Consider the following 15,433-nt stretch of genomic DNA (forward strand, 5'->3'; position numbering starts at 1 on the left):
GTGGGTGGGTGTGTGGATGGATGGGGTGGGTGGGTGTATAGATAGATGGGTGTGTGGCTGGATGGGTGGGTGGGTGTATGGATAGATAGGTGTGTGGATAGATGAGCAGGTGGGTGTGTGGATGGATGGGCGGTGGGTGGGTGTGTGGATGGATGGGCGGTGGGTAAGTGTGTGGATGGATAGGTGGGTGGGTGGCGGATCTGTGGCTGTTTAGAGAGAGTCAATCCCGTCTGAGGGAGTTTGTGAGCTAAGTAGAGGCATCGAAACCCCCTGACAGCTGCAGAGGCCCCACGGGTTCTGGGCTCAGGGCCCTGACACTCGAGTCGCAGCTTTCAGCCTCATGGCAGGATTCTTCAGGAGCTCTCACCATGCACTGACCACGGTTCTCCAGGGGCTTTTGCAATTGTCAGAATTTGCAAGTTCTGTCACAGCCTCCTTCTGGGGCCATGTTGGCCTAGGCATAGGCAAACACAGTTGCTTCCTCTGAGCTCTGCTGAAGGTCGGTGGGCAGGGGCCGGGCAGAGCATGGGAACTGGCCCAGGACTGACCTGCCATCAGGGGGCCGTGCCCATTTGGGTGCAAAGAGAAGGGAGAACAGGGGCCGTAGAGCAGCATTTGTATCCCCAAATGTCAGCTGTAAGCCGGTGCTGTCTGCACCCCACCTGTGATCCGTGAGAGGCAGCACCAGGACCTGGGCTTCTATAGAAACTGGGGAGACAGATGGGCCCTGAAACTACCTCCCAGCAGAAGGGAGGCTCCCAGGCCTAGTCCTGCAGGGCCTGCTGTAGGGGGTTGGTGGCAGAATTGGGAGGCTGAGGTCCCCAGTCTGAAGATAGCCCTCTGGACCATGAAGTGAGATGTAGTCTCCTCCAGGTAAAATGAGCCGAACAGTTCTGACACTCTGAGCATGTTGCTCCCAGTCTTAATCATTCAGTTAAGGAAAAAAGAACTGACATCTTAGACAGTTTTATGAATGGGGATTAGAGGTTTTCCCATTTATCCATTGGGACCTCCGCTTCCTCTAGAGCCTGGTGTTGTGAGAGCACATTGCCACGAGGGGGCACAGGATACATAGGCTGGCTGGAGTAGCCAGAGACCCACATGCCTGAGGCTGGAGTCAGGTGGTGGGTGGGTGTCCATGAGTGGGTGGGGTTGGGGGCATCACCCCAAGCAGATGAGTGGAACAGGTGTATGCCCCAGGACCGCTGGAATCCAGGGTTTGAATTTTTTTGGCTGGAGTAGGGGCTAGGGAGTGAGATCTAGACAGTCATGGTACATGGGTCCCACCCCCCACCACACCGAGACCCCTGTACTTGGCTGGTGTGAATGAATTGATTTGAGTGCCCTGTCCCTGAATTGCCTCCCAGGTGTGGTACAGAGAGGACGTCAGCCACTCCAACCCTGAAGGGTCCTCCTGGTCCCTGCTGGACACCCCCGGGGAGGTGGTTCAGATCAGCTGTGGGCCCCACGACCTCCTGTGGGCCACGCTCTGGGAGGGGCAGGCGCTGGTCCGGGAAGGAATCAACAGGAGCAACCCCAAAGGTGGGCAGCCCGGCCCCACCACCCGCCTACCCTGTATTGAGGAGAAGGGCGAGGGTCACTCGTTCCTTAGCCATCCAGGCTGATGGGGGCCACTTGGGGGGGTTTCTTGGGGTCCCGGTAGGAAGTTCCTGGTCCATCGTGGAGCCTCCTGGATCTGAAAACGGGATTATGCACGTCTCAGTGGGAGTAAGCGTGGTCTGGGCCGTCACCAAGGACCGGAAGGTAAGACAAGGATGCCACGCCGGGTCCCTTGAAGGCTGTTTTCTGTTCTTGCGAGTGTGGTCTAAACAGCCGGGCACGATGGCTTACACCTGTAATCCCAGCACTCTGGGAGGCCAAGGCCAGAGGATCACTTGAGCCCACGAATTTTAGACCAGCCTGAGCAACATAGCAAGACCCCATCTCTACAAAAAATAATAAAAAATTAGCCAGGTGTGGTGGTCCACGCTTATGGTCCCAGCACGGGACCACAAGGGAGGCTGAGGTTGGGGGATCGTCTGAGCCCAGGAGTCAGAGACCGCAGTGAGCCATGATCACACCACTGTACTCCAGCCTGAGTGACAGAGCAAGACCCTGTCTAAATTAAAAAGAAAACCTGGTCCGGGTGCAGTAGCTCATGCCTGTAATCCCAGCATTTTGGGAGGCCGAGGCGGGCAGCTCACCTAAGGTCAGGAGTTTGAGACCAGCCTGGCCAACATGGCAAAACCCCGTTTTTACTAAAAATACAAAAAAATTAGCTGGGTGTTGTGGTGGGTACCTATAATCCTAAGCTACTTGGGAGGCTCAGGCAGAAGAATCGCTTGAACCTGGGAGGCAGAGGTTGCAGTGAGCCGAGATTGCACCACTGCCTTACAGCCTGGGCAACAAGAGCAAAACTCCATCTCAAGAAAAAACATTAATAAATAAAATAATAATAATTAAATGACAAGAATGAAACTCTGTCTCGAAAAAAAGAAAAACCCATTAGAACAAATGGGGTTTCACCATGTTTTCCAGGCTGGTCTCAAACTCCTGACCTCAGGTGATCCACCTGCCTCGGTCTACCAAAGTGCTGGGATTATAGGCATGAGCCAGTGCACCCAGCAGCATCTCAGGAATTGTAACAGCACAGGGTCTCCAGTGGGTCTGAGACTGATGGCGCTTTCCCCAGGCCACCGTGGAGAATTGATAACAACAGCCCAGGTGGAATGCTGGGTGGGCTTGGGGGGTAGAGGGTGACCAGCAGCTGAATCACAGAGCCACAGGTATACTAGGAAAATCTGGAAGGAGTGTGTGTATTTTTACACATTGACATGAAAAAACTTACCCACCATAGGCTGGGTGTGTTGGCTCACGCCTGTAATCCCAACACTTTGGGAGGCTGAGGCGAGCGGATCATGAGGTCAGGAGATTGAGACCATCCTGGCCAACTTGGTGAAACACTTTGTCTACTAAAAATACAAAAATAAGCTGGGTGTGGTGGCAGGTACCTGTAATCCCAGCTACTTGGGAGGCTGAGGCAGGAGAATCACTTGAACTGGATAATGGGAGGTTGAACCAGGGAATGGGAGGTTTTGGTGAGCCGAGATCACACTTCTGTACTCCAGCCTGGTGACAGAAGAGTATTTCCTGAAGCACTTAGACCCAAAACAGGTGTCTAATTTTTTCTAATAATGAGGGTTTTTTTTAACTGGTTTTTCTAAATAACATTATTAAGGCCGTTGTCTTTCTCAAGGACCAACTTGATTCAAATAAAGTAGCCTTTTGCAAGCATTAGGCTGAAGAACGGGCAGGAAGCTGCTAGGACACGTGTGGCTGAGGCCAGGGGACCCTCAGCCCTCGTGAACAGTGCCAGGCCCAGGAGATGCAGCCGGGATGTGGGAAGAGGGACATGGACTGTGGATTGGGGCTTCCTCGCTAAATGATGTGCCCCGCTCATTTGTGGCATGAACCAAAGGATTAAATTATTCATTGGTTCTTCCTGAAACTTAAACGAACAAACCAACCTTCTGTTTCAGTGGCCCTCCAGGAAGGCATGTTTATTTCTGACTTCCCCAGGTGTGGTTCCGAAGAGGTGTCAACTCTCACAATCCCTGCGGCACCAGCTGGATTGAGATGGTTGGGGAGATGACGATGGTGAACGTGGGAATGAACGACCAGGTGTGCCCGTGGGTCCACAGCTCCTAAACAGCAGGAGTCTCAGAATGGGAGCTCCTGATACCACACAATGGCCTGGTGGCCCCTTCCCACTCCAAGAGCTCATGAGGTAGTACAGCCAGGGGTCCTGGCACCTCTGCATACTCTCAGCCTGCAGGGTCCCAGGGCCCTTACTTATCCCTGGGTCAATTTCCTAAAGTCTCTCAGAGCGGTGAGCAGGGACCTGCCCTGGCAGGGAGGGGTTCCTGGAGACTGGAAGTTTCCTTGAGAAATGTGTAGGTGAAATCAGGTGTGATGGTCGCCAAGTGAAGGATGAAACTGACCTCCTAACATGGACTCCGAGGATGCAGCCTCTCTCTTTTTTTTTTTGAGACAGAATCTCACTCTATCACCCAGGCTGGAGTGCAGTAACATGATCATGGCTCGCTGCAATCTCCAACTTTCAGGTTCAAGCGATTCTCCTGCCTCAACCTCATGAGTAGCTGGGATTACAGGCTTGCACCACCATATCTGGCTAATTTTTGTATTGTTTGTAGAGACAGGGTTTTGCCATGTTACCCAGGCTGATCTCAAACTCCTGACCTCAAGTGATCCACCCCCCTTGGCCTCCCAAAGTTCTGGGATTACAGGCATGAGCCACCGCACCCTGTCAGTCCAGCCTGTCTTAAGCATCATCTGCACAGTTTTACAGTGTGGCCTTCTCATAGATAATGAGGATCGGGGATTTTTAAAACTCAAGGCGTGGGCTGGGTGCAGTGCCTCATACCTGTAATCTCAGTACTTTGGGCAGCTGAGGTTGGCGAATCACCTGAGGTCAGGAGTTCAAGACTAGCCTGGCCAACATGGTAACACCCCATCTGTACTGAAAAGACAAAATTAGCTGGGCCTGGTGGTGGGTGCCTGCAATCCCAGCTCCTCAGGAGGCTGAGGCAGGAGAATCATGGGAGGCCGAGGTTACAGTGAGCCGAGATTGTGCAACTGCACTCCAGCCTGTGCAACAGAGCAAGACTCTGTCTCAACAACAAAAACAAAGACAACAAAACCAGGGCCACCTCCGGGTTCACTGGGGCATCAGCTGCCACATGTGAGACGAGGAGGCAGGTGAACCTCACTTCCTAACACAGCATCCCCCAGCCCCACCGCTTCCCCTGGACCTTGTCACCTTGAAGCCCTGGGTCTGCCTGAGGTCAGGGAGACAGGACTAGGTTGAGGGTTCTCCTGAGCCCTCTTCCAGCATTTGACTTCTGTGCCCACCACATAGCTCCCCTCTTGCGCCTTCCCAGCCCACACACACATGCATGCACCCGCTGTACGTGGAGGGCCCTGCCTGCATTTTGCGCCCCCAGGAAAGGAGAGGAGCCCCCAGTCCTGCGCCCAGCTTCCTCGGAGCAGCGCCTCTCTCTTGCAGGTGTGGGGCATTGGCTGTGAGGACCGAGCCGTGTACTTCCGGCAGGGCGTCACCCCCAGCGAGCTCAGCGGGAAGACCTGGAAGGCCATTGTTGTAGCCCGAGAGTGTGACCGGTCTCACTCTGGCAGCTCGTCCAGCCTCCTCAGGTGACCGGGGGCAGCAGGGTATGCAGGAGTCAGGCTGGGATGGGCTGTGTGAGCCTAGGTGGTCACGTCCAGAGGAGGCTGCCACCTGCCCCACTGAGTCCCAGGACTTGTCCCAGGCAGGAGAAAATGGGTCTTTCCACTCACAAGAGCCACAGCTCTCCTTCCTCGGTCCCACAGAAAGGAGGTCCTGGGGACAGCCCGGGGTGGCCATTAGAGGTGTTTGAGACACCCTGGGCTGCCTGCTGGTGGCAGCCCCTGGGAGCAGGTAAAGCTGGGCTGTCGTGATAGAGGCGGGGCTCAACCCCACGCAGGGCTGTCCCCTTGGTTCCGGAGGCTGCAGATCTAGGGCAGAAACAGTTTCTCTGTGGGGTAGAAGTAAAGGCCCCTCTGTCAAGGGGAAGCAAGGAGAAGAAAGAGGGTCTCTGCCTGGCCCGAAGCAGTGGTCTCAGACTCGGGCGGCAGCATCGCCTGGAGGGCTTCTTCAGACTTTGAGTTTCTGTTTGAAACTTGGCATTTCTCACCAGGCCCCGGGGCAATGCTGCTGCAGTTCAGGGGCCGAACCTGGGGGTCCCTGGGTCTAAAGAGCGTGGACAAGACCCAGCTCTGCCTGCCGTCCATGAAAACACAGGCAGGCAACTCAGCGTATGAGCAGGGGACAGCTCAGCTCCACAGTGGGAGCGTCCACATCATGGGCGTGGACGGAGATGCCACTTGGGGCCTGGGCTGTGCAGCCATCCACGTTCCCCTGTAGCTGCGACCCTCCCCTGCCCCTGGTCCAAACCTCTCTGTGCCCCAAGCCTGGTGGTCACCACCCTGCTGTGCTGTCAGCCCAGAGGGCCAGAGAGGATGGTTGAGGCAGGTGTTTGCTCATTTATCACCTGAGGGTTTAGTCTGCTCAGCTGTCATCCAGGCTGGAGTGCAGTGGCATGATCATGGTTCACTGCGGCCTCCGACTCCTGGGCCCAAGCAGTCCTCCCACCTCAGCGTCCCAAGTAGCTGGGATTACAGGTGTTCACCACCACATCTGGCTAATTTTTGCATTTTAAGTAGAGAGACAGGGTTTCACCATCTTGGCCAGGTGGGTCTCAAACTCCTGACTTTAGGTGATCCGCCCACCTCCATCTCTCAAAGTGCTAAGATTACAGGCATGAGGGACCACACCTGGCCAGCTGGTAGTTCTTAAACTGGAAAGAACATTAGAATCAGCTGAGAAGTTTCAAAAACTGCAGATGCCAAATCTTTATGACTTGGAGGTTAGTAATGGCTTCTTAGATATGACACCAACAGCACAGGCAATGAGAAAATACAGATAAATTAGACTTCATTAAAATGAAAAACATTTGTGAATCAAAGGATATTATCAAGAGTAAAAAGTCAGTGAAAGAAAGGCAAGGCTGGGTGTAGTAGCTCGGACCTGCAATCCCAGCACTTTGGGAGGCCAGAGTGGAAGGATCGCTTGAGCCCAGGAGTAGTGAGACCCCATCTCTACAGGAATTAAGAAAAAAAAAAAAAATTAGCTGGGTGCAGTGACATGTGCCCGTGGTCCTAGCTACTTGGGAGGCAGAGGTGGGAAGATCACTTGAGCCAGGAGGTCGAAGCTGCAATGAGCCATGATCACGTCACTACGCTCTGGCCTGGGTGACAGAGAAAGACAATTTCAAAAAAAAAAAAGACAATGACAAATGCCAGTGAGAACATGGAGAAACTGGAACCCTCATACACTGCTGATAGGAATGTGAACCGGTGCAGCCGCTATGGAAAACAATTTAGCCATTCCCCAGATATTCAACAGGACTGTAGTGTGAGCCAGCAAATCCACTGCTGGGTGTATACTCAAGAGACTTGAAAACACGTGTTTTAGTCTGTTTTGTGTTGCCATAAGGGAATCCTGAGGCTGGGTTTTTATAAAGAAAAGAGATTTATGGCCGGGCACGGTGGCTTACGCCTGTAATCCCAGCACTTTGGGAGGCCAAGGTGGGCAGATCACTTGAGGTCAGGAGTCCGAGACTAGCCTGGCCAACATGGTGAAACCCCATCTCTACTAAAAATACAAAATTAGTTAGGTGTGATTGGTGCATGCCTGTAATCCTAACTACTAGGGAGACAGAGGCAGGAGAATCGCTTGAACCTGGGAGGTGGAGGTTGCAGTGAGCCTAGATCATGCCACTGCACCCAGCCTGGGCGACAGTGAGACTCGGTCTCAAAAAAAAATACTAATTCTATACCTTCACCTTCAGACGTGTCAATGTGATTGGTCTGCAGTGTGGCCCAGGCATCAGCTCCCTGGGAGACAAGTGCTGATGTATACCTTGCATAGAGGAAGAGACAGGAGTTCAGAGAGGCTGTGACTTGCCCATGGTTCACAGGCAGTCATGGTGGAGCATGCTGGAGCTGGGCCAGCCTGACAGTGCCTGTTCTCCCTGCAAGGGAGTGATGGGTCTCCCCTGATTTGTACCCAGTGCTGGCTGCTTCTTCGGTGATGAGGTGAGGGGCAGTGGCGAGTCTGCGCCCAGCGACACCGACGCGTCCTCGGAAATCGAGAGACCAGGGCCTGGCCAGCCTCTCCCTGCAGAGCCTCTAGATGATTCCAGGAACCCCACAGGGAGCTTGGCCTCAGGCCCAGGGGCTGGCAGGACCACAGAGGATACCATGGAGGATGCCTGCCCAGCGAAGAGCGGCAGGGAGGCCAGGCTCAACACACACCCTGGTCAGGCCTCCACTCTGGCAGAGCTGCCCTGGACCAATATTGACCTCAAGGAGCCCAAGAAAGTGCCCAGCCACTCGGCTGCCAGCTTCCCCGAGACCAACAGCCTCTCCTCACTGGGGATCCTCCCACTGGGCTTGGAGGAGCCATACGGGGCGGATGACCACCCGCTGTGGGCCTGGGTGTCGGCAGGTGGCTGCGCGGTGGAGGCTTGTGCTGTGCCCAGGTGGTTCACTGTCCAGGCAGGTAAGGTCTGCAGAGCCCAGAGGCATCACCAGGGCCAGGTGCCCTGGGGGTGTGAGATGTGGGAGGAGGCTGGGGGTGGGGTGGGCAGGCCTGCTGTCTTCCCTGTATGCCTCAGTGTGCTCAGCAGCCCTGAACCAGACACTGGGCTCTTCTGTGGTCTCCAGAGACCAGCCCGAGGCTGTCAGGAGCTGGAAGCACAGGGGCCAGTGCCCCTTCCTCTGCCTGCAGCCCCTCCCCTGTGCTAGCTGCGGTGGCCGCTTTCCAGGCTGAATTACTGGGGGACAGCAACTTGTCCATCAGGGCGAAGGGTGGGAGGGGGCTTAACAGTGATCATAGCTTCTGAGCTATAAAGGGCTGATTTGGTGGAGGGGAATGCCACGGCTTCCTGCCCAGCTGCGGGCAGGACGGGGCCCCAGCACTGAGGCTCTGGCTGCCCTGCAGGCCTGTCCCCCTCAGTGCAGACCCTGTCCCTGTCCATCACACCGGCCCAGACCGCCGCCTGGAGGAAGCAGATCTTCCAGCAGCTCACGGAAAGGACCAAGCGGGAGCTGGAGAACTTCAGACACTACGAGCAGGCTGTAGAGCAGGTGGGTGCCCCGTTGGCCCCCCACGCATTTTGTTTTCCAACAGTCATTCATTCAGCACCGACTGTGTACTAGGTCTGAGGTGGGGTGGAAGGAGTAGATGGATACCTCTATCCACCCATCTCCTGCCGAGATGCAGGCATAGGTAAATGAGCTCAGAGTTTCTTCATCCATCCCAAAGACTTGTTCAGGCCCCACTGTGTTCTGGGCTTGGTGGAGGCCCTGGGAACCCAGAGATGGCAGCAACCTCAGAGGGTGGTGAGTGGGAAGGAGAGGATGGCCAGGGAGGGGAGAACCACATTGTCCTCTCTCTGCTGGAGGGAACCCCAGGCACCCAGGGGTGCAGTGTGTGATTGCAAGGAGTTAACACAGAGGGCAGCCAGAGACCCCACCACAGGGCCGACCCTGCTTCTGGCCCGTTGTCCTGTGGCAGAGTCTGGACTTCAGAGGCTCACAGTCAAGTGTGGGGGTGACAAGGAAGTCACACAGAGCACGTGACCTGCTTCGTTCCAAGGGCCCCTGGACACAAGTAGGCTGTGGTTAGGTTTCTACCTCTGCCACTGGCTCACTCTGTGACACCAAACCAGGCATGGAGCCTCCCAAGCCTGTTACCCATGCAGAATGCTGGGTGGCAGTGCCCACTCCCCGGCTGTTTGAGAGAGAGGAGGTTGTGCGGAACGGCTCTAGCTCAGCCTGCATCTATTGGGTGTCCAGCAGCATCACTGTTGTCATTAGTGTGGGGGAAACTGGGCTGAGAGCTGGGAGTGCCCTTCCCCAGCCCTGCCTCCTCCTCTGGGCCTCCCAGCCCCGCCCTCCTCCCCTGGCACCCCGGGCCTGCCTGTGATGGTGTCCACTGCCCCGGCCTGTGCAGTCGGTGTGGGTGAAGACTGGGGTGCTGCAGTGGTGGTGCGACTGGAAGCCCCATAAGTGGTTGGATGTGCGCGTGGCCCTGGAGCAGTTCACGGGGCACGACGGTGCCCGGGACAGCATCCTCTTCATCTACTACGTGGTCCATGAGGAGAAGAAGGTGCCTCGGGGCCCGCAGGAGATGGGGCCAGGGAGGGGACACAGGGCTGGGGGGCCAGGAGAGGGGTACAGAAATAGGGGTGCCCAGGGGATGCATACAGAAACGGGAGTACTGAGGGGAGGGGTACAGAAATGGGGATACTCAGGATGGGTACACACATGGGGGTGCTCAGGGGAGGGATACAGAAATGAGGGTGCTCAGGGGGGAACAGAAATGGGGTGCTCAGGGGAGAAGCACATAAATGGGGGTGCCCAGGGCAGGGGTACAGAAATGGGGGTACTGAGAGGATGGGTACACACATGGGGGTACTCGGGAGGGGTACAGAAATGGAGGTACCCAGGGGAGGGGTACAGAAATAAGTGCCAAGGGAAGGGGCAGGGCTAGGCATGCCAGCAGAGAGGGTCCCCCAGGGCCAGGGTCCCAGGATGAAGCGCAGTGGGGATCACCCTTTGGAAGCCCTGGGTGACAGCCCTGCTGGGCGCCTGCTTTGTAAACAGTACATCCACGTGTTCCTGAATGAGGTGACAGCACTGGTCCCCGTGCTGAATGAGACCAAGCACTCCTTTGCCCTGTACACCCCCGAGCGGACTCGGCAGAGGTGGCCGGTGCGTCTGGCTGCCGCCACCGAGCAGGACATGAATGACTGGGTGAGTGGATGGTGGTCCCCTCGGTCTGGGGAGAGGGACAGCCACGGTGGGGCAGCCTGGCCTGGTCTGCTCCCCTGTGACCGGCACTGTGCCACGCCAGCTCGCCTTGCTCAGCCTGTCTTGCTGCGAGAGCCGGAAGGTGCAGGGCCGCCCGTCCCTGCAGGCCATCTGGTCTGTCACCTGCAAGGGGGACATCTTCGTGAGCGAGCCCAGCCTGGACCTGGAGGCCCATGAGCACCCCCTGCCCTGCGACCAGATGTGAGTGGGCTGCATCCTGGGTGGGATCTGGGGCCAACCTTAACCCGGGGGACCCAGAGAACTGGAGTCCACACATGGCCAAGCGTCTCGCTGACCAGCCAGAGGCATGCCCACTGGTTCCCAGGCCCTAATTCCCCCTGGGTCTGTACAAGGACCCCAAGATGGTGACCCAGAAGCCCCACTGGGCCCAGGGTGTGTCAGTGCTACCCAGCAGCCTCTGAGTATCAGGAGAAATGTGGAGTGCAGGTGAGGGGCTCAGTTCTCTACCACAGAGGGCTTCCAGGCCAGGGCAAAGCAGCCAGACCAGCGTCGGTGACATACTCATCTCTACAAAAAAATAAATTAAAAAATTAGCAAGGCATGGTGTCATGCACGTGTAGTCCCAGCTACTCGGGGGCGCTGAGGTGGAAAGATCGCTTGAGCCCAGGAGTTCAAGGCTGCAGTGAGCTGTGATCACACCCCACGCCATGGCACTTCAGCCTGGGCAACACAGTGAGACCCTGTCTCAGAAAAAAAAAAAGCCACAGAGGGGGAATGAGGTTCCCTGGGGAGATGTGAGCTGAGTCCTGAGGAGGAGGGTCTGGCAGGTGATACGGGGTCTATAATTCTGTCTCTTGTGGGTCAGAGAGGCTGCCCCAGGGGGTGTCCCCAAACTGGCGAGGGCCTGGGCTTCATTACCCATGGGCACCAGAGCTGGGGACATAGTGAGCCAGAAGCTCCGGCCGCAGCACGGGACAGCAGTATCCTATCAGAGGATTCAGACCGCCTCTGGTGACAGTGACAGTGGCAGGGCCTCGGCTGCAGGAGGCCTGCCCAGGAGGCCGCGCTGTGGCAGTGCCACATCCCAGTGACACCCTGGAAGCCCAAGGGCCATGCTGTCACTCATACAGAGGATTAGATATCACCTCCAGCTCTGGGCTGTGACATTCAAGCCTGGCTGCACCTGCCACTGTGGCCAGCCTGTTCCCCTAGGTCCCAGACCCCAAGGGGCCCTGTGAAACATGCCACTGGCCTCATCCCCCTCCATGTCACCCTTGGGATGAGGTGGGTGGCTTCTGGAAGACTCCTAGCCTGTGGGGAGGGTCTGACCTGCACAGCCCTAGTGCCAAGACCCTGCACCTCTCATGGGCTGGGTCTCTTTGGCGTCAGTTAATATGAAAGCGGAGGTCAGGCAGAGTGGACGGTCTGTGCTTGGAGACTGAGGGCTGGGAAAATACCAGGACCATGGGAGGCCACGGAACAAAAGGGTGGCGGGCAGGTTGGAGAGTGGGGCCCAAGGGGTTTCTAACTTCGCTCTTCCATCCTTCCAGGTTCTGGCGGCAGATGGGAGGCCACCTGCGGGTGGTAGAGGCCAACAGCCGGGGCGTGGTGTGGGGCCTTGGCTATGACCACACGGCCTGGGTGTACACAGGCGGCTATGGAGGCGGCTGCTTCCAAGGTGAGCTCGGCCCGCAGCCCCGCCCAGAGCCTTCCTGGGTATTCTTCCCTCTAATCCCCATCTGGGTTCCCTGCCCAAGGCCAGGGCCCCTGTCCCAGTGTTCACACTTGGCTAACAGCTGGCTGACAGGTGACCTTCACCACTGCCAGCCTCCACCCAGGATTGTCCCTCCCAGGACCCACCCGAGCTGAGTTCCTTGAAGGTTCCAGAGAGGCAGTGGCCAGGGCCCACCAGCAGATCCAGCTCCTCATTTTCAGACAAGGTCCCAGGGCGTTAGGGTTCTTCCTTCAGGGTGAGCACTTGCTGATCTGTGGGCTTCCTGATTTCTAGGAGCCAGGGTCCCTCTGTTCCTACTGGAAAAGGAAGGCAGAAACAGACACTGAAATGGGACGTTCCAGGCCACAGCTCACATGTCCCACAGTGGGGAGCAGCTAACCCCAGGGAACTGTAGTCCCCTGAGACCCCAGGAACGCATATCTGATCAGGCTTTCCAGCTTCCCCATGTGCGAGGCAGGAATTATTTCTCTTCATTTTACAAGTGAGGAAGCTGGGACTCATAGAGGTCACGTTGATGGTCCCAGGTGCCTTTGGTCAGAATAAGCTAGGTGGGCCTCGTGTCTCCCCAGTGCTAAGTAGGAAGGCAAGGTGGGAAGAGGTGTAACCAAGAGCACAGCGAGAGGTGGGGGTGCTGGCGGGGTGTGGATGGGAGGTGAAATGCACTGCAAGCTGTTCTCATCGAGGTTGTACAATCCCAGAATAATCACGGTCCCACAGGGGAGAAACCCAAGTCGGGCCGGCCCCGTGAGATAAGCTCGATAGGCCTGTTTGCCCCTCTCCCCTGACCTGGCTCCAGCCTGTCTTCCCCACCTCTCTGTGGGAATCTGTGCTTCAGAGGGGAAGTCAAAATCCCAGTTGGGGGCGATGTGGCCTTTGTCCCAGCAGCCACCTCTCCCCACAGGCCTGGCCAGCAGCACCAGTAACATCTACACACAGTCGGACGTGAAGTGCGTGCACATCTATGAGAACCAGCGCTGGAACCCCGTCACAGGCTACACCAGCAGGTAAGTGGCACAGGTAGCCAGCTAGGGTGCTACCTGGCACAGGCCTGAGTCCTGGCAAAAATGGGACAACAACGTCCACCGTAGCATGGAGTTCAGTAGAGCCTGGTGTCAGGCCCCCAGCAGGAAACTAACCGGATCTTATTGCTCACTGACATTTTCTTTTTTTTGCTTGAGTCTTTTTTTTGAGACAGAGTCTCGCTCTGGCTGGAGTGCAGTGGCACAATCTCAGCTCACAGCAACCTCTGCCTCCTGGGTGCAAACAATTCTCCTGCCTTAGCCTCCTGAGTAGCCGGGATTACAGTCGCCCACCACCATCCTTGGCTAATTTTTTGTAATTTTAGTAGAGACAAGGTTTCACTATGTTGGCCAGTCTGGTGTCAAACCCCTGACCTCAAGTGATCTGCCCACCTTGGCATCCCAAAGTGCTGGGATTACAGGCATGAGCCACCATGTCTGACCGAAAGTCTCTATGTGGACAGAGTTTCTACCTCCAAGAAATTTATGTAATTCCTTCATAATAAGATTCTATTCCTGATTCAAGCACCCAAGATAGAAGAAAGAAAGGTTTTGTACTTTTCTATACTGGAGTTTTGACATCTTTTACTAGACGGTATTTCATATTTTTGGGAGCTACTATAAGTGGAAGATTCAAACTTTTAAATTTTTTTTTTTAACTTTTTGAGTTTGTCTAAAGAATTGGGATTGGTTTTCTCTCATGTTTTTTTTTTTTTTTTCTTTTTTTGGAGACAGAATGAGACTCTGTCACCCAGGCTGGAGTGCAGTGGCACAATCTTGGCCCACTGCAGCCTCTGCCTCCCAGGTTCAAGCAATTCTCCTACCTCAGCCTCCCAAGTAGCTGGGATTACAGGCACACACCACTATGCTCAGCTGATTTTTGTATTTTTAGTAAAGACAGGGTTTCACCATGTTGGCCAGGCTAGTCTCGAACTCCTAAACTTCCAAGGCCTGCCTCAGCCTCCCAAAGTGTTGAGATTACAGGCATGAGGCACCGCGCCCAGCTTCCGCTCCTGCTTTTTCCAAATTGACAAAATAAACACTAAGCGATAGAAATAACAAACTCTGACAACTCTAATCTCACCAGCCAAAGACAACAACTGCAATTAGCATGTAGAGTGTGGCCTTCTGACCATCCCTGTGTGTGCCTGTTGGGGGCAGACAAGGCCAGACACAGGGAAGGGGTTCTGTGGCCTCTCCGTTCTGTACCCAGGGTAGACCCAGTGTATCTGGCCTTACTCTCTTAGATGCCTTGACCATATGTGACCTTTTTGCGTTCTATGGAACCATTTGAAGGATGTCTCTGTGTGTAAATATTTGTGTGTCTGTGTGTTTACCCCAATAAATCAAGGGATTTGAGATTTTCAAATATTTGACACACATCGCCAAAATATTTCAATCCTGAAAACCTCCACCTCAACTGTGGGCAGTGTCCACACAGCCTGGCAACACGCTTGGATCTCAGCCCCCTCCCCACATCCTCCTCAGACCTTGTGGAGAACAGGGCAGGGCTGTGCACCACATCTGTCTCAGAGAGGACTGACCGAGGGCCACAGCTGGAAATCACAAATGCGTGCCCCAGCTGTGGTCTCCAGGTATCTCAGCCTCACAGCCGCCCCCAAAACCACCCGATGTGCTGCTTCCTGTCACTCTAGTGTCTTGTGGTGGCCGTAATAAAGCACCACAAACCACGTGGTTTGAACAAGAGAAGCGTGGCCATGTGTGGTGACTCACACCTGCAATCCCAGTGCTTTGGGAGGCTTAGGAGGAGGGATTGCTTGAACCCAGGAGTTTGAGATCAGCCTGGGCAACAAAGAAAGACTCTCTACAAGAAATTTAAAAATAAATTAGCCAGGCGTGGTGGCATGTGTCTGTAGTCCTAGCCGCTCAGGAGGCTGAGGTGGGAGGAACACTTTGAGCCCAGGAATTCGAGGCTGCAGTGAGCTATGATCATGCCACTGCACTCCAGCCTGGGTGACAAAGTGACAACCTGTCGGGGGGGGGCGGGGAAGAAAGAAACAAGGAGAGAAAGAGGAAAAAAAAAGGAGAAAGAAAAGAAAAGAAAGAAAGAGAAAAAGCGAGAAAGGGAAAGAAGGAGACAGAAAGGAAGAAAAAAGAAAGGAAGAAAGAGAAAGGAAGGAGAGAGGGAAGGAAGGGAAGGGAAGAGAGGGGAGAGGAGGGAGGGAAGGAAGGAGGGAGAGAAGGAAGGAGGGAGGGAAGG

General features: G+C 55.3%; 1 protein-coding gene across 1 annotated transcript in view; it reads left to right on the plus strand.

The window, feature by feature from the left end:
* TECPR1 (tectonin beta-propeller repeat containing 1) overlaps window positions 1-15,433 on the plus strand; it is a 33,595-nt gene that overhangs the window by 8,904 nt on the left and 9,258 nt on the right. The window contains 11 exon segments of the mRNA XM_032266523.1: window positions 1,342-1,542; window positions 1,664-1,764; window positions 3,580-3,681; window positions 5,087-5,232; window positions 7,692-8,182; window positions 8,624-8,769; window positions 9,638-9,793; window positions 10,291-10,440; window positions 10,541-10,698; window positions 12,009-12,136; window positions 13,095-13,197. Of these exon segments, the coding sequence (XP_032122414.1) occupies window positions 1,342-1,542; window positions 1,664-1,764; window positions 3,580-3,681; window positions 5,087-5,232; window positions 7,692-8,182; window positions 8,624-8,769; window positions 9,638-9,793; window positions 10,291-10,440; window positions 10,541-10,698; window positions 12,009-12,136; window positions 13,095-13,197 (1,882 nt within the window).

The sequence above is a fragment of the Sapajus apella genome, unplaced genomic scaffold, assembly GCF_009761245.1.
Source record: "Sapajus apella isolate SASKATOON/1434 unplaced genomic scaffold, GSC_monkey_1.0 scaffold159, whole genome shotgun sequence".
Taxonomy (NCBI): domain Eukaryota; kingdom Metazoa; phylum Chordata; class Mammalia; order Primates; family Cebidae; genus Sapajus; species Sapajus apella.